Raw genomic sequence first — 13,419 nt, 5'->3', positions numbered from 1 at the left:
TATTATTATTTATATTTTCGATGGGAAAATGGTCGAAAAAATTGAGTAATTTTACTTTTTGAGTGTGTTAGGTATGAACGATAATGTGTTATGATTTCTAGAAAAATAAGTGGGATTTTTTATTTATTTTCTTGAATTTAGTACGTAAACAAAACTATTATCTTAAAAATATTTGTATATAACGTAAGACGGAATTTGGTACAATACGGTGTGCCAATCAAAACCACACGATATAGTAACTCCATACAATACAATGGGTAACAACGTTCCAAACACATAGTGAGTTTTTCTTTCAAAAAAATTCTTGGTGTTCATTGGTGGGTATTTTAACTATTATTTTTCGATGGGAAAATGGTCGAAAAAATTGAGTAATTTTACTTTTTGAGTGTGTTATGTATGAACGATAATGTGTTATGTATGAACGATAATGTGTTATGATTTCTAGAAAAATAAGTGGGATTTTCTATTTATTTTCTTGAATTTAGTACGTAAACAAAAATGTTATTTTAAAAATATTTGTATAGAACTAGACATTGAGGTGGGTGGTGCGGGTGTGGCCTTCTACCTCCACACGATATTGCTCCATCAGGCTTTGTGTTCGAGGGTTGGGAGGAGACAATCATATGGGATGGAGGTGAACATGAGGTGTGTTCGAGGGTTGGGAGGAGACAATCATATCATTTGAGCAACTTCTTTTGCCAACATTCATTAAGGAAGTCATTTTTCTTATTTTCAAAAACTTATTTTCCTAGAGAAAAATATTTTTCAAAAATTTTGACTAATCGACCATGGGTAAATCAGAAAAAAACAATCAAAAAATGTCCCCCCCCCCCCCACACACAACAAAACAAACACACCCTTAGTCTAGTCTCCTATTTTTGTTAGGATTTTTTTTTTCGCTCTCTTGATCCCTAACTCCAACATTAAATCATAATAAACGTTAAGGGTTAAAACTGAATATTTTTTTCGAGGAATTTGGATATATTGTCTCTACTCATTTCGCTTTGAAGTTTCGTTAATAAAAATGACAAATATAAGATGATTTGCTAATGACAAAAGAATGAATGAATGAACTAAAAATGAAACGAATGAGACAATTGCGTGAACATTTTCTTTTTCAATTGCGGAGTTGTGACAGTAACAAAAATAAGGTTAGCAACCTTCACGACAATTGAAATAGTATAAAAGAACAAAATAAGTAGGCATTGGACATATATTTGATTGAAATTTGAAACAAAAAAGTGTTTTTGAAGTTGAACTGTATTTATACACAACAGGTATGGACAAGACTTATACAATAGTTACAGAAGCAACATCACTAATATACCTGCTGGGTCAACACCTCAATCATAAGCTGCTCTAAAGGAAAATCTCAATATGCTCAGATATTTAGGATGGTTTATGTTGAGTTTGTGTATGCTATTTGGATGGAGAGAAATCAAAGAGTATTTGAGAAAATAAACAGCAGGTAGGATGCCATTGTCAAGAAGATTGTCTACATTTGTAATGCTCGAGCTGCTAAGGGGATTACAAACTGTTCACCAACATTTTTTTTTTGTTTCCCACCCGATGTTCGGTACCTGCATTGGAGCCTGCATTCGCGCCGCGTAGGGCCCCATTTGGAAAGAAGCGCTCCCTACCAAGAATTTTTCCATATCCAGGATTCAAACCCAAGACCTCTGATTAAGGAAGGAAAAAACTATCAGTTACATCACATCCTTTGGTGGTTCTGTTCAACCAACTTATATATTAGTTTAGTCTTTCTTTTTGTGGTCTTAGTTGTATGATTTGAGAATAGCAAGCTGTGTCTTAGCTTGGTTATAGTTTTGTAACTTTGACACTAGGTGATTAATACAATCTGTTGGTTACCTAAAAAATGTAAAAATTGAAAAACAGTCTATTTTCAAGTTGAAAATGGTATTTGAAAATTGAAGTTGTGTTTGGATATGAATATAAATTGGAGTTGTTTTTGAATTTTTGTGAGTGATTTGGTATGAAAATTGTGAAAACGACTTTTTTGGAGTTTTCAAATTCCGAAAAAAAATTGTAACAATTCTATGTCCAAACAATTTTATGAAATATGTTCCGGTGAAAAAAAAGTAAAAACAATCCATGGCCAAACGGGCCCTTACTCTAGACATGTGATTAATCATACATCAGAAGAATCAAAGTTAGGATTTAGTAATAATTAAGAGAATAAAGTGTTATTAACCGTTTTTTCTATATTGAAGATGTCAACTGATTACAATAATTAACGAAAAACAATTCAAAAAAGATAATTATTGTACACCAGCATGATCCATGAAATGGACATCAATCAATATTCTTTAGTAGCAGGGCATGGGGCACGAAGAAGAACTATGGAAAGATGTAAATAACTACTATATTTTTATGTCACTAATTGATTATTCAATAAATCATTTAGATTTTTTTTTTGACAAAAAGATATTTAATTACTTTAAAAGGACACTTCAAATTAAATTAGTTCTTTCTTCCTAAAAAATACTTTTAGTATGATAATAATTATACATATATTACATAAGCAGTGTCTTTAAATTAATAACAAGGATATTTAATGAGATTCTTTTTTTTTTAATATAATATACATTACGTAATTGAAATCCCAAAAGGAATAGGACTTAATTAGTTTCTTGCTTCCCTATCCTTGTTAGCATAGGATTTATCGTATAATTGATGGTTATATATTTGGTTCTTTGTTCTCAAAACGTAACATTACTTTCTTGTTTTCATCTACAATTAATTGCTCTCCTTCTTCTTTCACAAATAAGAACAACTCTTTAATTTCTTTAATACCAATTATCATGGCAACTTATCCTTTTGAACGAAGAGAATATTTAGAAGATGTGATTGAGAGTCAGGTATGTAATATTTAACTTTTTCCCAATTAATTAAGTCTTCAATGTTTTTGTTTCAAGTTTAATAATTAGGTATTCATAGACCTTTTTGTTAATTTTTATGTTGTTCTTATTGTTATTCTAAGCTCTAGATGTTTTCTTGAATGTTAACGTATGGAGAATCTTGTAACCGTTTCTTTTATAATTATTCCCAATCACATATTAACACGTTCATGTGATGCATCATAATTTCAACTCTTCGCTTATTGTGTCATTATGTTGTTATTGATATTCTAATTTCTAACTTAACGTTTGTGTTTCTGAATGATAAAAATATAAAGTAGTACGATAATCGTCTTTATATATGTGGATTATGATTTCCCTCTCTTTTTTCTATAGTAATTTTACTTATTGGTTGTTGAATAATAACTTTTCATTTTTTTAATTTTTTTTATATGTAGGGTTTCTATGTGATGAACGATTATGGAAGGAAGATACCTTGTGGTATAAGGAAAATTGGAGACAATTCTGAAGCTTTTGAAAAAGCAAAAAAAGCTGCTATTTTTGCAGTTGATAAACACAATGAGAAATTGGAGAATTCATCAAAATTGAAATTATTGAAAATTGTAAATATCAATTTTGAACCAACTGCTGGAGCAATTTATTACATAACCTTGGCAGCTATGGATACTTCTACTGGAAAAATTCTTCATTATCAAGCTAAAGTACTGGAAAAAATCAACACTGGTTTCAAAGTTGAGATGTTTCGACTTGCCCCATATGTGCCAAAAGTCTCAGGTAAAAATTTAAGTTTTATATATTGTTAGAATATTTTTTTTTCTTCGTGATTGTTCAATTTAAATGGATATAAGCTAATTACTACTACTTTAATTCGCATGTTATTATAGATTAACTTAACCTCTGAATGACGTAAAATATTTAGATGTTGTTTGTGACATAGCGTATGCTCAAATTAGTACAGTGTTGAGTCAGCTAAAAAATAATATTCCACCTCTAGTCTTTCTTTCTTTTAGTAAAAAAAACCTGGATTTATTTGCACAGCATAACCTTTTTGCGGTCACCTTTTTAAATTAGGTCCCAGTTCACTAGGCTCAATTTCGTCTCTAATCGTTTGGTACGCGGATTAAATTATTTCGGGATTATAACTCTTATAATTTTGGGATAAATTTATTTCATCTAGGAGGTGGGATAAATAATTCTAAGGTCAATGGAATAAGGTGGGATATCCCATCTTTAAATTTAAGCTTTATTTTATACTTTGTTTGGTAGAAGGTATAAATTTATCCCAGGATAAATTTATACCTTCTACCAAACATGGTACAGATTAATCTCAAATCAAAGCAGGGTAAAAAAATAAAAAATCGTAGCGGTTAAATTTTCATAGTTAAACTAGCGTATTCTATATAAAGTTATGTCTTAAGACATAAGTTCTTATATAGACATAGTTCTTTAGAATAACTTAATTTATATAGAACTATGCCTTAAGGCATAATTTTAACCCGAATAGACATAATTTAATATGAAATCTTGCCTTGCGATTTTTTTTTTTTTTTGTTGACTCTGCTGTAATACTACAAGGGCATAATTTTATCCCGAATAGACATAGTTTGTTATGAAATATTGTCTTGTAATTTTTTTTTACTCTGCTAGAGTTTGAACCCAAAATATCAAGATATTTTTTACCATCTTATTAGCCGAAAAGCAAAAATTAAAAATCATCCATTTGAGGGGTGAAAATTAAAGACCACTCCACAAAGAACATTCCTGCCACTTGAAGGCCGAGCCGTGCAACTTTGTTCATTATCTTTTACCAGACCCGCTGCATTATCTTTTCTAAAAGTTGCTGGACAAAAATTTACCCTTTTGACTCACTGGGCTAAGACGGGCCTCTTTCTAAATAGTGACCTAAAAAGGTTATTTGTGCAAATTCCCCAAAAAATTGTCCAATGTTTTCATAGAAATTAACTATGAGACAAGAAAAATGTATAGAGCAATTATTGTTTAAATTGATGGGATTATTTTATTTAGATTAAAGAAATTATTTACCTAATTTTTTTCTTATGATTATCTCACTCTTTTTTTTCTCTTGCCATATTTTATTTTACGTGCAGAATATGATGAAGAGAAAAATTGTTGTATTAGGATTAATAATTTGCAGGACTGGATGGATGAGAACTATCTTTATTATAAGTGCTGCTACATATTCAAAAAGGTACTATTTTTTTTTAACAATAATTATCTAATTTCATATTTTATGTTATTTAACATGGAGTAAATCCTGATGATTAATTATTCTTTTTTATTTTCAGCTTGTTTCTGTGAAGGTGATTAAAGATGAAGAAACTGGAAAATCAATGGGCTATGGTTTTCTTAATTTCAAAACTCACTCAGTAGCAATGGAATTTTCAGAGAGAAATAAAGGAAAGCCAATGCCAAATTCCAACCAAATTTACTCATTGGCGTTTGGAAAAAACTGAAGGCTTTACTAGTTTAATTGTAATAGATAAACTTGGGTTTGTAATGTTATTTAGATGATCTTTTCTTGAGTAGTTTTTAATAAAAGGTGTTCTAACTTTTGGCAAATTTTGATGAACAATAACAACTTTTTAATTTACACACACGTCGTCTAATTAAAATTATGATCTTGTTATTTATTGATTTCAAAAAATTATATATAGTCATGGTATATAAAGAGTAGATTTAAGAACAAATTCACACACATACTTATGGAAAGGTGGTTAGACCATTGACCAACTGCCAAACAAAAATTAGTCACATATAAATTTTTGTAGCTAAAAATAAAAAATCGCTAATCCTATTTGGTAACGGATTATTAGAAAATTTTGTTAGCTACGAGTTATCAACAGCTGAAATTTGTACCTAAGTACATATTCTTTTTGTAGTAACGGAGTTTGAATCGTGAACTAATTCACCCTCAAGGACATATAGATCACACACACATACAATTAGCTACATAAATATTGAAAAAGAAAAAAAGGAATTCAGTAGAAGGGAAATCGAAATACTAGAATTGCATGAGAAAGCTTTTACAAAGTCTTAATTATTTGTTCATTTTTCACATTAACAAAAACCATAGCATAAGTACAAGAAATTAAGAATAAAGACAAATTAAACACTTGCCCTCTAAGTTGCATCACGGCAAATTCTAGCAGTTGGGTTTGAAACACAAACTTGATAGTACTTCTTCTTGGCCTCGGGCGAGCCGCGCTTCGGCTCGTCCTCAGCCATGGCGGCCCCTGCAACAGAACAGGCTGCAGCGGCCGCCATGGCAAAGAACAACTCCCTTCGACCACTGTTATTGGTGGTCTCATTCTTGTTGCTCATTACAACATTTTCTGCCTCGGGCACTTTTGAACTTGCTTTTACCATAACAACCCTAGGGCGGTTAGTCGCGGCCGGGGCTTTGGTCAGGGCCGCGACGGAACCGCCGGCCAATGAGGTTGTCATTGTCATTGAAGCCATTTTGATCAACTCAATTTTACTACTTGATTTCTTGTGCAAAGAGAAACGGTTTGGAGTGTGTTAAAAATAAATATCATGTAAGGAACAAAAAGGAAATAGTGATCTTCCATTGGTATGTCTTATCCATTTTGTTATCTAAACAAAGGGTTGAGAGCCAATGAGCTTTTGCCATGTGGAAATCTCAATCTTGAAAAAAATTATCTGTGGTTATTGAGCCTCTGTTGTAGGTACCAATTTTGAGGATAATTTTGTCCAAAGTTGTCTTTTCATGTTTTTTGGCTCTTCATCTAATGATGGGGGTACTCTTTTGATTTTACTGTTTCTTTATCTTTTTCAAATAATTATCTAAACTTTAATATTAGCAACCAATGAATATTTTCTTTCCTCCCTAACAAATTCTTCTTTTTCCAACCATTTATCCATTGATTAGCCTATTGAAGAGCAAAAATGTGCAGCAAAATATCTCATTTTTCAAATTATTTTACTCCAACTACCATAAAAGAATTCAAAGCCCCCTCCCTATCAGGGGCGGAGTTAGAAGCCGACATATAGGTGAGGCCGAATCTAGTAACTCTAAATCCTATATTTGTTTTAAGAATTCATCAACCATGTACCAAAGCCAATGGTGAAAACAATAACACGCAAAGAAGAATCTCAAATGGGAGCTAAACATTTACCATTAACAAGAAATTTTTCAAGACACATCAAACTAATAAAGTTGAATGAATCAAAATACACGAGAGAAAAAAGGGGAAAGATAGAGAAAAAACTGTCTAATTCTATTTCAAACTTGATCATCTCATCAACGCGTCTTTTTTCTTCCACGTCCATACTCTAATGAGGGCGAAAAGGAAAGGAAAAAGAAACTAAATTAACCGCCTATCGAGTCAAGGTTTTACATTCTCCCTGATGAACTGTTCCAACTGAGAAATTTCACCGGTCAAACCAGAAGCTTCAGCAACAATTACTTTGTTACAGCACAGAGAAAATACAAATGGTTCTCCAGGTACTCCAAGCGTAAACTCGTCAGAAATGTCTGCCTCAGATACTGCAGTTCTTGATGTACGAAGCTTGTCTCTGTATATCAATGGTAAAACAAATGCGGAACACAAATTCAGAAGCAGAAAATTCGCAGCTCAACATAAGGTTAAAACAATTTTAGATAAGTCCATTGACATAAGGTAATCAAGTATAAAATGTGGAACTATTGAGTTAGCTTTCCCATGAGGTAGCCCTGGTAGAGGACGCATTTTGGATGAGATATATTCTACATTTACACCTACCATAGTCAACAAACATTAATTTTCAGTTTTTGAAATAGTCAACCGATATCGTTGAAACCCTTAATAATATCGACTTGAGAAGCTTGTTATCAGCAAATAGCAGCTAACTATATCCCTACTATGACTAAAATGGGGAGTATAGAGTAATCTTACATTTCCTTCTCCAGCTGTTTCCTTATGAACTCCTTTGTATGTGCAGTTATTTTATCAACCTTGTTGCACAGGAGAAGTACTGGAATCTTTTTCTTGATGACAGTTGCTTTTGTGAGTATTTCATACAGGTACCTTTTGTGAGAAGGTGTTAAAATGTTAGAATCAGTTATCAAGCATATAACCTTTATGGATATGAATAGCAAAAAGTAAAGTACTCTGCAGCAGGACGGCTATTCGGTAAAAATTCCACTGAGTCCACCACGAACACAATTCCAGCTGCTTGAGGCAAAAACTCATCTAGTTTCGGGCGTAGACGAGAATGCCCTGGAACATCAACAATGTGAACAGGTCTGGTTTTCCCCTTCTGCAGCCAAATAAAAACAGGTCCGATGAGGAGGATTTTGAAGTCAATTTGCAGAAAAACAATGAATAGCACTTCAGCATATTAAGAAAAAAACTAGGGGTCGTTTGTTTGTAGGTTAGAGTTATGCAGGGATTAATTATGCAGGAATTAGTTATCCATGTATTAGTTATTCCATCTTCTAGACTGCATAAAATAATGTATAGATTCCTCATAACTTATACATGTATTAGTTATGCGGGATTGTAACCAAACACCGTACTTGGTGTGCTTATATATATAGCAACTAAAATGCTAGCAAACATGGTACTTGTTTTTGAGAATGTTACCCAACATGGTACAAGGTATGTTGATCTTAATACATGAATAATTCACTTCCTAACCAGCAACCAAACGACCCTAAAGATACAGTCAAGTTGGACTACAGGCAATAAACAAAATCCATCCATCTTTGTGGAGGTTGAGAGAATGATAATCTAAATACATGGCATGGAAAAAGGGAAAGAAGAAAGAGATGGTTGTTAGTACCTTGTCTCTCTTAGAATGTAGTATAAATCTAATGGGAAAGAAGAAAGAGATGGTTGTTAGTACCTTGTCTCTCTCAGAATGTAGTATAAAACTATCTTCATTTGGTTCCATTGATGTCACAGTACCCTGATGAGCCGAGCCATCTCTAAGCTATAACATACAAAAAACGTCTGGAAGTCACATAACCTCTTTAAAAAGTTAAAAAGGTCCTCAATCATTTACTTAATGGAAATTACCTGGTAGAAAAGGAAAGTTTTGCCACTTCCACTGAGCCCAGTGAGTAAAATCGTACTAGATGTTGTACGTTTAAAAATGCGAACTGCAAAAAATAGACTAAGCATTTACAAATTTCAGCTTTTAATGAGAGAAAAATCCAGCAGCATTTCTAAATATAGAGCAGAGATTAAGGATCACTAACGCGAACAGAAGAGACATAAATGATTCAGTAGTAGAAGTATAATTAAAAAAAAAAAGGGAAAAGGGACAAATATACCCCTCAACTATTGAAAATAGATAAATTATACCCTCCGTTTGATTTTGGGCTCAAAAATACCCTTACCGTTAATATATTGGCTCATTTTATCCCCTCAAGGAGGAATACTAGTATGTCAAAGATTTCCGTAAGAAAAATATGTTGAAAGAACCAGCATCATGAAGCCAGAAGCAGAAAAGCACCTAATGACTTAAGAAGACCATTTGCTGGAAAGAAGCGTTACAAAGTTTAGGAGAAATTATTCAGGGGAATTTAGGGCTTCAAGTCAAGAGTTAGTAGATCTGATTTAGATATTGTATACAACATGCTGAACAGCGGAAAACATCAAGTGCTTGAAATTAGCACGGTCGGTGGCTTTAGATAGGTTGAAATTCTAAGAGAGTCCCTGCGATCCCCTTTAGCCTATTGAGAATACAACAACAACAACTGCTACGCCACGATCCCAAGCAAGCCAGCGATATAGCACGACGAATTTCCAGGGGGTAACCCATCCTAGGAAATTTCAATTTTCCAGAGTATTAGGAATCTTCTGCAAATAATTGGCTCAAAAGCTGATCCGGACATTGAAAGCAGAAATTTGGCAGAGTCGACTTGCCGTTATTCTTTAGCTCCTTTCCTAGAATACTTATCCTTTCAGTTACTACTCCAATTTTTAAGGTATTTCCGTATCAAAATATGCAAATTAAGTTGCCATGAAGATGATTCTTAAAATTAGTTTTCAAGTTACAAGAAGAAAACATAGTTCTTGACTGTGCTGCTTGAATTAGGCAAATCTCTGGACGAAGAAAGCCAAGATTCGTGTTACAATTAAAAAGTCCCCTAACATCTTCAGGTAATACCAAAGTACTAAACAACAATGTATGGTGCTATCCAGGTCTCATTCTGTTTATAATGGTTATTGTTTTGCCCCCCACATGTTGGATTATCAAACACAGAAAGGAAGATTCGTTTGATTAAATAGATGACACATGCAACGATCTCAAACACAAAAAATATTTAAAGCCATTAGAACTACTCAAAAGAGACTCTTAAGTGAGAAATGTGTTAAAGGAATACAGTAAGAGCTTACTTATTAGAAACAAAATAAAGGTAACTAGCACAACTCCAACTGCAGCATAAAGTTGAGTAGGGGGTATCTGATGAACATATTCTTCAACTTCATATAACCACTGTTGCAGTTGAATCTTCAACGGCTCAAATTTCTCCGTATCCATTACTTTATCAATTCCCTTAACTGAATTCGAATAATACTCTAAGAAACAACATTTACAGAAACAGTGTCAGTATACAGCACATAGAAAATCATTCTAGTGTTTGACAAAGAATAAATCAGAAGTTTATCAACCAGAAATATCATTCAACGTGGGGCAATAGCTTGTTAGAAAAACCCAATAAGAATTTCTTTTTTCCAATACATAATGAGGCAATACAGTCAGAACTCTATAACAGTCATCCTTTATAACAACATTTCATTATAACGGCAAAGTTTTCTTTGGAAACGAATTTCATATTATTTTATGTTATATGTTCTCTATAACATCATCTCAATATAGAATTGATAATATACAAATAAAAAAACCCCAAAAAGAATTTCTTTTTTCCAATATCAGCTGAGGCAGTATATATGTGCAACCGATGCCTAGTTCTTTCGACTCGATCTATAAATAATTGAGCATTTTAATATACAAATGTGTATGTATAAACACACTTAGTTGAGCAATTTAAATATTTCAAAAATGCATATACGCGCGCGCGCACACACACATTTATTTTCCCAATAGGCTGATTCAGAATATGTGCAAGTATGTTGCTCCGACACTTCAAAAAATGTTGCACCACCCGTGTCGGATCCTCCAAAAATGCATTACTTTTGGAGAATCCGACACGCACCCATTGACATTTTTGAAGAGTCGGAGCAACATAACAGTGCAACCGGTGCCCACTACTTTTGACTAGACCTATATCTAATTGAGCATTTTACTATACAAATGTGTATGTATATATAATATATATACACACATAGTTGGGAAATTAAAAAAATATATAATGTGTATATATACACAGGGGGCATAGCCAGTGCTAATTAATGTTTACTGACTTATAATTTTGGATTGTCTCTCAAACAGGTCATAAATTCAAGAAAAAAAAAACATCTCTTAACATATAATAAGCAAATTTCAACAATAGTACACAGAGAAATGATTAAAGATATTAATACAATTTTTTGCTAAAAGAGAAATGAGAGAAAAATGAAGAAAGGGTGAAAGGGAAACCTGTAATTAACGCAATTAAATGTAGAAATGAAGTAAAATTTCAAAAGTGGAGACAAATATGTAGAAATTTCGGGTCAAGATTTAGAATTACAGTTGAATTGAGTATTTTGGCCTGTAGTTAAACTACTCAAATGGGCCTATTCAGATATTTGGTTCATTTGCACTTCATGTTTTTTGCGCGGATTGCCCTTCTTTTGGGATGGTCTTTAAATTTGCCTCTCATAGTTTAGTAGCCTTTAAATTATCCTCTCATATCGCTAGTCTTTAATTTTTTGCCCTTCGTGTGCCTTGAAACAATGAGCGTTCACGCAGAAATTATGAGGAGATAATTACGAGTTTTCGAACCCCGCTTAAGCATAAATTAAAAAAAAAAAAAAATTAAAAAAAAAAAAAATGTCTCAAGGCAAGTCCCCCTCCGCATAACTGTCGGACCGTGATGCCTTAGGGTATAACTTGTTAAGGTATAATTTAAATTTATGGGGCAAAAATTTTCCTTAAGGAACATACTCATGCCTTATGGGCAGACTTGGCATAAGTATGCCGGTTAAAAAAAAAAAAAAAAAAAATGTCTCAAGGCAAAGTCGCATTTCCTCCCAAGATAACTTCCTTAAGGTAATTCCTTAACAAGTTTTACGGGGCAAAATTTTTCCAGAATACTTTTAACGGGTAAACTTTTACATAACCAAAATATCGACATAAACTTGTGAAAAGTTAAAAAAAAAAATGTTCAATTTCGCATGATCAGATGCTTTATGCCAAGTCTTCCCATAAGGCATAAGTATGCCGGTCCGAACGGGTTTGATAATTCCTTCACGAAGTGCAAAACTTAAAGCAAATGGGGGGCAAAATTTAAACTCGCCTTGCGAATTTTTTTTTTAAAATTTTTGATTGTGTGGGGGTTCGAACCTGAATTCCGTGGTTTTAAATTAGCTCTCGAAGGGCAAAATTTAAAGATTTCAAATATGAGGGCAAAATTTAAAGACCATCCCGAAAAAGAAGAAGGTATTACGCAAATTTTGCCACTCGGCATTCATGCCTTTGTCTTTGGTCTTTAGTTTATGTCCTTCAAATTGCTGGTCTTTAATTTTTTTGCCTTCACCTAAAAACTTATGGGTTTCGTGTTCAAACTCTCACTCAGTCAAAAAAAATTTAAAAAAAATCGCAAGGCAGACTTCGGATTCGCAAGGCAAAATTTGTTTGCAAACCTCTACCTTAAGGCAGAGACTCAGCCTTGCGATTTTCTTTTTAATTTTTGATTGAGCAGGGGTTTGAACCAGGAACCCATGGGTTTTTAGGCGAAGAGCAAAAACTAAAGATCAACAATTTGAGGGACAGAAACTAAAGACCAGTGCCATTGAAGGGAGTCCACGCAAAAATTGAATCAAGGAAGCTTTTGCACGGATTTCCCTTTAAACGCACTGGTCTTTAATTTTTCCCCTCATATATGTGGTCTTTAATTTTTTTTTCTCATGCAGCTCATTTAATGAAAATATCCAGACCTGCTTTGCTCAGCATCAATTCTGTAACATTCTTATCGGCATAAAATATATAGGAATTAAGTTATCCGGCATAAGTTGTGTAGTATTTTGCTGATTATGTTGAAAGTTTCGCTATGTCCTGTATAACTTGTGTAGATGTTATGAGACATACCAAAACTAAATGTAAACTTTGCCCATTGAAATCTAAATTTATGCTGTTTTTCAGATTATGTTGAGTGTTGAAAGTTTTGCCTTGTCCGCCATAACTTGTGATATGTTTTGATACATATGCCAAAATTAAACGCTAACTACGTCGGCCGAAATTTAGTTTATGTCGCGCTAACAGGGACTCAAATTAAGGATCACCCCGAAATAGGGACATTTGTGCGAATAACCCCTTGAAATGAGTATTTGGGCCTGTAGTTAACCTACTCAAACGGGCCTGTTCGGATATTTAGTTCATTTCTAGTAGGCTTATTAGTCACTGAAAT

At 33.2% G+C, this 13,419-nt stretch overlaps 3 protein-coding genes across 3 annotated transcripts; 1 reads left to right on the top strand and 2 right to left on the bottom strand.

The window, feature by feature from the left end:
• Positions 1–2,644: 2,644 nt before the first annotated feature.
• On the top strand, positions 2,645–5,353 carry LOC132039263 (uncharacterized). The gene is made up of 4 exons (XM_059429788.1): positions 2,645–2,879; positions 3,317–3,653; positions 4,988–5,088; positions 5,186–5,353. Exons 1-4 carry the CDS (start codon positions 2,823–2,825, stop codon positions 5,351–5,353), a joined length of 663 nt encoding a protein of 220 aa, XP_059285771.1. The 5' UTR covers positions 2,645–2,822.
• A 524-nt stretch (positions 5,354–5,877) lies between these two features.
• Positions 5,878–6,429, bottom strand: LOC132039631 (photosystem II 5 kDa protein, chloroplastic-like). The gene has a single exon (XM_059430131.1). The coding sequence runs from the start codon at positions 6,357–6,359 to the stop codon at positions 6,021–6,023; it is 339 nt and encodes a 112-aa protein (XP_059286114.1). The 5' UTR covers positions 6,360–6,429; the 3' UTR covers positions 5,878–6,020.
• Positions 6,430–7,009: 580 nt separating this feature from the next.
• LOC132039630 (uncharacterized) lies at positions 7,010–11,565 on the bottom strand. Its single transcript, XM_059430130.1, has 7 exons — positions 11,451–11,565; positions 10,247–10,429; positions 8,921–9,003; positions 8,748–8,834; positions 8,011–8,159; positions 7,796–7,927; positions 7,010–7,436 (listed from the first exon to the last, which is right to left on the bottom strand). Exons 2-7 carry the CDS (start codon positions 10,389–10,391, stop codon positions 7,247–7,249), a joined length of 786 nt encoding a protein of 261 aa, XP_059286113.1. The 5' UTR covers positions 10,392–10,429; positions 11,451–11,565; the 3' UTR covers positions 7,010–7,246.
• Positions 11,566–13,419: the final 1,854 nt, after the last annotated feature.

This window comes from Lycium ferocissimum, chromosome 12, assembly GCF_029784015.1.
Source record: "Lycium ferocissimum isolate CSIRO_LF1 chromosome 12, AGI_CSIRO_Lferr_CH_V1, whole genome shotgun sequence".
NCBI classification, from domain to species: Eukaryota; Viridiplantae; Streptophyta; class Magnoliopsida; order Solanales; family Solanaceae; genus Lycium; species Lycium ferocissimum.
The sequence above is the reverse complement of the archived record's forward strand: the minus strand, read 5'-3'. Positions and strand labels throughout refer to the sequence as shown.

Coding starts and splice junctions, on each gene's coding strand:
- LOC132039630 (XM_059430130.1), bottom strand. CDS start 10,391: ATGGATACGGAGAAATTTGAGCCGTTGAAGATTCAACTGCAACAGTGG. Junction 9,004..10,246: donor CTTTATTTTGTTTCTAATAA/GTAAGCTCTTAC, acceptor TATTTTTTGCAG/TTCGCATTTTTAAACGTACA. Junction 7,437..7,795: donor AAACAGCTGGAGAAGGAAAT/GTAAGATTACTC, acceptor ATTGATATACAG/AGACAAGCTTCGTACATCAA.
- LOC132039631 (XM_059430131.1), bottom strand. CDS start 6,359: ATGGCTTCAATGACAATGACAACCTCATTGGCCGGCGGTTCCGTCGCG.
- LOC132039263 (XM_059429788.1), top strand. CDS start 2,823: ATGGCAACTTATCCTTTTGAACGAAGAGAATATTTAGAAGATGTGATT. Junction 2,880..3,316: donor AAGATGTGATTGAGAGTCAG/GTATGTAATATT, acceptor TTTTATATGTAG/GGTTTCTATGTGATGAACGA. Junction 5,089..5,185: donor GCTGCTACATATTCAAAAAG/GTACTATTTTTT, acceptor TTTTATTTTCAG/CTTGTTTCTGTGAAGGTGAT.